This window comes from Limulus polyphemus, unplaced genomic scaffold (assembly GCF_000517525.1).
Source record: "Limulus polyphemus unplaced genomic scaffold, Limulus_polyphemus-2.1.2 Scaffold347, whole genome shotgun sequence".
Taxonomy (NCBI): domain Eukaryota; kingdom Metazoa; phylum Arthropoda; class Merostomata; order Xiphosura; family Limulidae; genus Limulus; species Limulus polyphemus.
The window spans coordinates 398915-408164 of NW_013665957.1; the positions used below are offsets into that span (position 1 = coordinate 398915).

General features: G+C 33.9%; 1 protein-coding gene across 1 annotated transcript in view; it reads left to right on the plus strand.

Annotated features, from left to right (window-relative positions):
* Window positions 1-6417: 6417 nt before the first annotated feature.
* The window catches only part of LOC106457572 (prohormone-3-like), a 42898-nt gene continuing 40065 nt past the window's right edge, over window positions 6418-9250 (plus strand). The window contains exon 1 of the mRNA XM_022383576.1: window positions 6418-6680. Coding sequence (XP_022239284.1) covers window positions 6543-6680 — 138 coding nt within the window. The 5' untranslated portion in view covers window positions 6418-6542. The remainder of the gene's footprint in view (window positions 6681-9250) is intronic.

Genomic DNA, 9250 nt, shown 5'->3' on the forward strand with positions numbered 1-9250 from the left:
TTTTCCTTCCCGATTTGTAAAAATTTCTTACGTCATCGAAAAAAATAAATATTATTTTCGAAATCTGCTTAGCTGAATTATGGAAAATCCGTTATTAAAACCAAAACAATTTTTATGAAGTTTAAATTCGCAGGCCTGTGTTATTAATGGCTATCAAATTTTGAAAAATTGCTATAATTAGTGAGTAACATCGGACACTAGTCGGTTAAATAAAGCTGCGGTTTGTTCTGGGTAAAGTCTTTCGATATGTATTGTTTTGTATTCGAAAAGGTTTATATGCAGTAACTTTTGCGGCCTTTTGTACTTTGAGATCGGCAGAGTTGAAAAAATATCCCACTCATCAGATTATAGAGGCGATTCAGATTTTGAGCTTTTCAAATGTCTGGTTTATTTACGAAAGACAGGTGAAAAGCGCTTATATATCTATAAGAATTAGTAAATTAGAAAGATTAAAAACAAGATCAACCAAAGAAGAGAAGTCAAAGATCGACAATCGGCAACAGGCTAAATTATATAAAGCTTTTTAAAATGTCATAATAGTTAAAACTGTAGTCGAAGATCGGCAATCAACAACAAGCTAAATTATATAAAGCTTTTTAAAATGTCATATTAGTTAAAACTGTATATATACGTAACATTTAATTAATTATGTAAGTATTTAATGTCGAAAAAATATTTTGAAGAAATCAGTCTGGCCAAAAAACAGTAATTTCTTGCCATGAGAATATATTGTACCTTAGGCTCGGCATGGCCAGGTGGTTAGGGGTGCTCGACTCGCAATCTGCGGGTCGCGGGTTCGAATCCCCGTCCCACCAAACATGCTCACCCTTTCAGCCGTGTGAGCGTTATGATGTGATGGTCAATCCCACTATTTGTTGGTAAAAGAGTAGCCCAAGAGTTGGCGGTGGGTGGTGATGACTAGCTGCCTTCCCTCTTGTCTTACACTGCTAAATTGTATTGTATCTATTTTATCTGCCATAACCATAATTTGCATGGAAACATTTAATCAAAACGTTTTATACTTATCAGATCATAAGCTTCAATGAGGTTCTCTACAAAAAATAAAACAGGTAAGGATGAAACAAAAAAAAACACATTAATTGTAACTTTTACAAATGCATCCTATATCCTGGATAGGTAAATAATATCTTATCAGCAGTCCATTATCAAATTTAGATGTTGAGGAAATTAGTAAAGCATTCGTAATTAAAGTAAATGAGAGTTGTGACGGATTTATAATTATATATTTATTTTAATATCGATGTTTGTTTAAATTAAATCTCTATTTAGAAATGTACAGAGCTTTCGCGGCCATTTTGAATAGGGTTAATGGTATCTCCGACAACGATGAACCAGTGCTATATACAGTTAACAATTTGCCGATAGGACAGCGGTAAGTTTACGGACTTACAACGCTTATGTCCGGGGTTTGATTTCTTGCTGTGAACAAAGCAGATAGCCCAATGTGACTTTGCTCTAAAACAAATAATACAGTTAACATACCATTGTATTTTGTCTAGAATAATACGCAGTATATCTTTTAGCTACCATCTTTTAGTCACCATTGTATTTTGTCTAGAATAATACGCAGTATATCTTTTAGTCACAATTAAAATATTATGATAAATGTTTTCTAAAATAACTAAATTGATCTAACATTAAATATATGGAATAGTGGCCTCAATATATAGATATGGTGGCCTCAGGAACGTCACGAGAAATAAAAAGCTAGAAAAGATTGTTCGATAGAAATTTACTGTTCTACGATCAGCTGGTTGAGTTGGTACGACGTAAAACAAGGTTACTTCAATTGAATTTTATTTCGTTCTTGCGTTTCAACATTACATCATTTCCATCTTTCTATTCCCAGCGCTGGCTGTATTTAATTCTATTGTATACTAGATCGTATATTTTTCATTTATATAATCCCAATTGCGCCATAAAAACTTTTTTCTCGACAAGGTCTGACTACTTTAACAAATTCAGCAGACAAACCACTCGCCACAGAAGTCATCATCTACGTAAACCGAGGCTACTTGTGAATGTTTCAAAGAATTCGTTTAGCATCTACAAGTAAATGATATGTCCTAATCCGTATTAAAATTCACTGATGTTTAGTGTTGTAAGTATGCGTCTCCATAATTACATCCTTTTGAATGTAGTTGAATACGTAATTTACTACTATGACCACTACAGTAGATTAAAATACTGTTATAAAATACTATTTTAAAGAACAAAGTATATGCGATGCTGATAACGAAGTAAGTATTCTGTTGAAGAATACTTTTTAAACAACATTTAGACCAATTTTTTTCTCTCAAGTTTGTTTGTAATTAAGCACAAAGCTACACAATAGGCTATCTGTGCTCTGCCCACCACGGCTTTCGAAACCCGGATTCTAGCGTTGTAAGTCCGCAAACATACCACTGCGCCACTTGGAGGGGGGGGGGCTTCTTTCAAGTAAAAATACACATAAATGTCACGTAAATCAAGCCAGCAGTTACAAATTAACCAATAAACCAAACCAGGAGTCATAAAAAATCTGAATTTATGACAAAAATAATATACAACCAACTAAAACTAACATGGTGATACTTTTGGCAACTGAAGTTTCAGATATTCTGAATAAAATTACTATTTTAACTAGTACTCTTAACAGGATTGAGCTATAACATAAACTATAAAAGTAATGGAATTAGTAATGTGATAGATAGGTAGACAATATCATAAAGGGCTCAGCACGACCAGGTGGTTAGAGCTCTTCAATTGCAAACTGCTAGCCCTTTCAGCCGTAGGGACTGTATAATGTGATGGTTAATCCCACTATTCGTTGATAAAAGAGTAGCCCAAGAGTTGGTGGTGGGTGGTGATGACTAGCTGCTTTCCCTCTAGTATTTCACTGCTAAATTAGGGACGGCTAGTGCAAATAGCCCTCGTGTAGCTTTGCGCGAAATTCAGAACAAACAAAGCTTTTAACGAAATCACAAGAAAAAATTAAACGATCAACTTCAAATTGTGGAATGTGACACATCAGTGTCTATGGTTTAAGACGAATCTAATAAAATATTTATCAGGTCAAAATTAATGCCTGATAGCACCTGATATAGGTTTGCTGAAACAAACAAATGACTGTAGAAAATTCAGAGAAAATTGCGAACAGAATCACATTTGTCTTTTATGAATTTTTTCAGTTGTGTTTATATACATATTGTGTTCTCGTACATATAATTGTAAGATGTAAAACACGCGTAACCTGCTTGTTGAACTTCATGGTATGACATGTATTACTGAAAAGAGAAATGTGAAAAACACTGTAAAATTGTAAAGAGCCACAGTAACAAAATAATAATCAAGATGGATAGGATGGAGTAGCCCAAGCGTTGGCGGTGGGTGGTGATGACTAGCTGCCTTCCCTCTTGTCTTTCACTGCTAAATTCGGGACGTCTAGTGCAGATATCTCTCGTGTAGCTTTGCGCGATATTCAAAACAAACCAAACCAATACTATAAAAAAACTTAATTACTATACGAAAATGAAGACCCAAACAAATGGGTACGATACCTTGGATCAACACACATAAAGATGTGAACCTAAACAACTGTGTACGATACCTTGGATCAACATACATAAAGATGTGAACCCAAACAAATGGGTACGATACCTTGGATCAACACACATAAAGATGTGAACCCAAACAAATGGGTACGATACCTTGGATCAACAAACATAAAGATGTGAACCTAAACAACTGTGTACGATACCTTGGATCAACACACATAAAGATGTGAACCTAAACAACTGTGTACGATACCTTGGATCAACGCACATAGTTTGTTGAGAAGCTACAAATAGACGTATTTCGTTGGTTTTAAATAAACCTGAAGCTATTCTGGTTTTCACATTATACATGAATCATTATTCATGATAACCTATGATAACGAACTGAAAGATACAAAATACGTGTGAAAAAGTTCTCTCTAAACGTATTTTCTGAATTTCGAATAAACCTAAAGCAATTCAGGTTTTCACATTATACGTACAAATAATTAAAAAATTGCAAAATTATGTGTGATGTAGGGCTGGCAATGCAGAAAAGTACAGAAACAAGGTAGGGGTGAATACACAACTCCCTACATAAGTAGCCAGTAAGTACTGAGTCAATCTTACAAGTTTATGGTTATTAGCCATTGTAAGACTGTAAAGCACTATTCAGTTTAAATGCTTTTATTCAAACCTGAATTCGTGCAATTGACAAGAATTCAACATTTAATGGTAGATAAAAGTTATTCTTGGATAGATTTGACTACTTATGTAGGGATTTTGGTATGTATTGTGTATTCATCCATACCTTGTTTCTGTAATGTGCTCTGCTCACCACGGGTATCGAAACCCAGTTTCTAGCGTTGTAAATCCGCAGACATACCGCTGTGCCACTGGGAGGCCTTTTGTGTCCACTGAGGGGAATCTAACTCTTGATTTTAGCCTTCTAAACCCGAAGACTTACCGCTGTTCCACCCGGAGAGCAGTGTATGGACTCCATCGGTAATTGTCGGGTTAATAACTAGAACAGTATACTTTTGTTTATCCCAGTTTTATTTGGAGAAGGTAGATTTAAAGTTTGCGTTTTTTTAACCTATGAGTATTTATGTGTAAAAGCCCCCCCAGTAGCACAGCGGTATGTCTGCGGACTTACAACGCTAGAATCCGGGTTTCGATACCCGTGGTGGGCAGAGCACAGATAGCACATTGTGTAGCTTTGTGCTTAATTACAAATAAATAAACAAACAAATTTATGTGTAGTTTTTTTTTATTTTAATTAATGTGATATGCGTTTTTTAAAAAAGTCAGATATTAATATTTTGGAGTAAGAAGAAAAAATTATTCACAAGTACAACAATTCAGCTTCGATCTTCATTTTCTGTAGTAATTATTCAATAATTATGTTATCATTACTCAGCAAACCTTAGAACACGGAAGAAATGTTTCAGACAAAAACATAAAAAACACATCATTTTCTCACTAAGAGAGAGGAAAAATTCTCATTAAAAAGATACTATTATTAACTGAAATTCCTTTGCAGATTGTTTGTTGCAACAACAGCAATACAAACTCCCTTCTTCCCAAATTAATCAACCCACAGTTCCTACGTCGACGTTTTTCTTTTTTTGTAGTTTCATCTTTTTTCTTAAAGCAATCACACATTCCTAGATTTTGTCCACAAATATAAACCAGGCAAATTTTTTTTCCACAATTTTTTATTTATTTTTATTTTTAACCCAAAGACAAAGTTACTCCAAGTGAATGTGCGCTTTTTGTTTAAAATAAGTATATTGTTGCAATTAATATCTTAATACATGTAACATCGCGCGTTAGAAGACTAGCGTGAAATGGAAAAAGCTCAACAATATACATCTTACAGTCAGACAAACAACTCTGTGGTACGATTAAAACTTGAACAAAAAAGGAACAAAATTTATACCACAAAAAAATGGTAAGTGTCAAATAGGTGTTTTTATGTTCACAACGTTTAGGGCCTGAACGACCTCCCTCTAGTGCTTTTAATCTTTGATTTACCATTTTGTATATTTTAGTTTTCAATATCAATATTAAAATCGTTGGAGATATTTCACTGTTTCTAAGACAAATTCCAGTACACTGTAGTTATTAAACTCCTTATAAAGGAAACTATAATATAATAACAACGACAGCCAGAGACAAAAAAATCGTTGTTTACGTAGTGATATTAACACACTTGCATCAAAAGTGTAGCAAAAAGAAATATTCTTGACAAATAATTATTATTGTTTGTTTGTTTTTTAATTATGCACAAAGCTACTCAAGGGCTATCTGTGCTCTGCCCACCACTCGTATCGAAACCCGATTTCTAGCGTTGTAAGTCCGCAGACATACCGCTGTGCCACTAGGGGGCAAATTATTATTAGTTTTCACTTCGTGATCATGTGCTGCTTCGTGTGTTTATGCATAATTATCACACTATAAACTTCTATAAGAATGTTATATATATGAATAAGGTTACATCTTAATTAATAACAAGTACATTATGACTCCCACGTAAATATATATTAATCCTACCATTCTGAAGGGGGCGCTTATAATAAGATATTCGTTGCACAAAGAAATTATATCTAAGTACGAAGTTATATGCATCCAATAATTTCGTAGAAATATATTGGCACAAAGGACTAAAAGGGTTTATCTGGAATCCTGTTTTCCAAACCATATATCTCAACAGATATGTAAGACCAACCCACGCACTACCATTGCTGTGTGCAATTTCCTGCAAACTTACCAAAATAAAAACCTCTGATTGGCTATTGTCAGCATCTAACGAAAACCTATTTTGCGCATGCCCCTACACATGTTATTTATAAACTAGGAAATTATATATAAGGCGATAAGTAAGCTATAAAACGCAGGTTTCAAGCTCTGGTCCAAGGCAATCAATTTACTTTACATCAGAAACAGACTGCGACGTCTTCGACTGAGTGTGTTCATCACTAACGACAATAGGGAAATCTAGGAATGGAGAATAGGCTGGTTTTTCTGCTTCTTCTTCTTGGGTTGTCAGGATGGACGACAGCTATACGAGCTTTAGGAGCCGATGTGAGCTGGTCCGCTACACCTTTCTCCACCCTACGGAAAAATCCTGTTTTTTCTAAGGTAGGTATACAAATATTCAGTGTGTGTATGAAGCTCAAAAACGTCATTACACAATCAGGCCTTTCGTTTAAATTTTGAAAATAGTTGAAAATTGTTTAAACATTTTGTTTATATAGATTAAACGACAGATGCTTATAAACTAAAAACGAATATTCGTAGGTAACATTTTGTTTTAATTAAAGACACCCACTCACTATTTTACTTAAAACCGATTCATCAGTTACGTGCCAAAAACACATTTAGTGATTTAAACATTTTGCAAATAAATTTTCAGGTTATTTGCAAGTTATCAGTATATTTATATATATCAAACTGTTGAAGATACTCTGGTACAGAAAACGTAAGTCTCAGTTGTTCATAATGCTACGTTACCTTATTCGACATGACAGAATGAACACACTTTCGGTTTGGACTTCCCAGAAGAACATTAGCCATATTGGCATTTCTAGTGAAATTAACGCTCACAGTTATACATCAGTCCAGTGAAATTAACGTCATTCTTATACCACATTCTATTGAAATTAACGCTCACTGTTATACCTCAGTCCAGTGAAATTAACGGTTACTGTTATACCTCAGTCCAGTGAAATTAACAGTTACTGTTATATCTCAGTCCAGTGAAATTAACGTCATTCTTATACCACAGTCTATTGAAATTAACGCTCACTGTTATACATCAGTCCAGTGAAATTAACGTCATTCTTATATCACATTCTATTGAAATTAACGCTCACTGTTATACCTCAGTCTAGTGAAATTAACGGTCACTGTTATATCTCAGTCTAGTGAAATTAACGGTCACTCTTTAAGCCTCAGTCCAGTGAAATTAACGGTCACTCTTAAGCCTCAGTCCAGTGAAATTAACGGTCATTCTTATACCTCAGTCCAGTGAAATTAACGCTCACTGTTATACCTCAGTCCAGTGAAATTAACGCTCACTGTTATACCTTAGTCCAGTGAAATTAACGCTCACTATTATACCTCAGTCCAGTGAAACTATAATGATAGTATTGCCAAACAGTATTTGTATGCTAACTTATTAAAATGGGTGCATGCATTAAGTGGACGAATCACACGTATTACTCACAGATAAAATAACGAATAGTTAGATAAGTGAACAGAATAGTTTAAGACACTTAAAAGTCATCTTTGAGAAGATAACTAGCTAAGCGTGAAAAAAACTCTGTATTTTGTCTTTTAACCTTATATTACGGACTCCTTAGACTTGGACATTGAAAACTTTTTTAAAAATCGTGAAATTAATACGGATCTTCTGTATACGTAAAAGCATAAGCTACGCATTTTCATGAGATTATAAACTTAACAGGAAAACACTATATGTTGTCTAGGTACTATTAGCATTACATCACACTCAACGACACATGTTGGAAACATAAATCATCAGAGCAGATTTATCAAGAACTCGAAACATTATCTCAACACCAAATCACATCAGAAGTCCATGAAACAGGATTAATCTGTTAAATACACTGACTAAACTCATCGTAAAAGAATGTTTAACATTTATATTACTACTTTTAGATTTCCAAGACTTTTGATTAATAGAAACTAAATATAATTTTATGATTAAATTTCACTATTATTTTCTTATCTACTCGTTTATAAAATAGCTAGTTTAAGTAATAATTTTAATGATTTAGATTTAACCTAATTTGACAAACCTGTCCAGACTGTCTACATTATATAGGGTTTACAGTAGAAAGCGGTGGCACTTAACCTATTAATTAAAGGAGATTAGTTTAAAAAAAAAACTTTTTATATAGTAAAACTAGCGTATTGTTCAACCAATAGGCTTGTAAGTAAAAACTATTATACTAAACCTGTTACGATTTAAGGCCAACGTTAACTGCCTAATAATAAACCATAACCTGATATGGCTACACAAATCTGGTTTACACTAAGCCTAAATAATAAGCACTAAACTAGTAAAGATACAATATCTAGTTTACACTAAGACTAAATAATAAACACTAAACTGGTATAGGTACACAAATCTAATTTACACAAAGCTACTTGACTATTAAACTGCTAAGATGCAGATGTGCTACTTGTTAGCATTTACACTTAATCAACACTAGCTAGTTATTGATGTGCCACTTGTTAGCATTCATACTTAATCAATACTAGCAAGATGTTGGTTGATGCGCCACTTGTTTGCATTCATACTTAATAATTACTAGCAAGATGTTGATTCGCCACACGTCAGCATTCATACTTAATCAATACTAGCAAGATGTTGGTTGATGCGCCACTTGTTTGCATTCATACTTAATAATTACTAGCAAGATGTTGATTCGCCACACGTCAGCATTCATACTTAATCAATATTAGCAAGTTGTTGATTCAATACTAGTAATTATTCAAGCTTATTCAGCTCTAGCTAGTTGTGGACGTTCTACTAGTAAACGTCCAAGCATAATAATCAATACTAGCAAGATGTTGGTTGATGCGCCACTTGTTAGCATTCATACTTAATCACTACTAGCAAGATGTTGATGCACCACCTGTTAGCATTCATACTTAATCACTACTAGCAAGATGTTGATGCA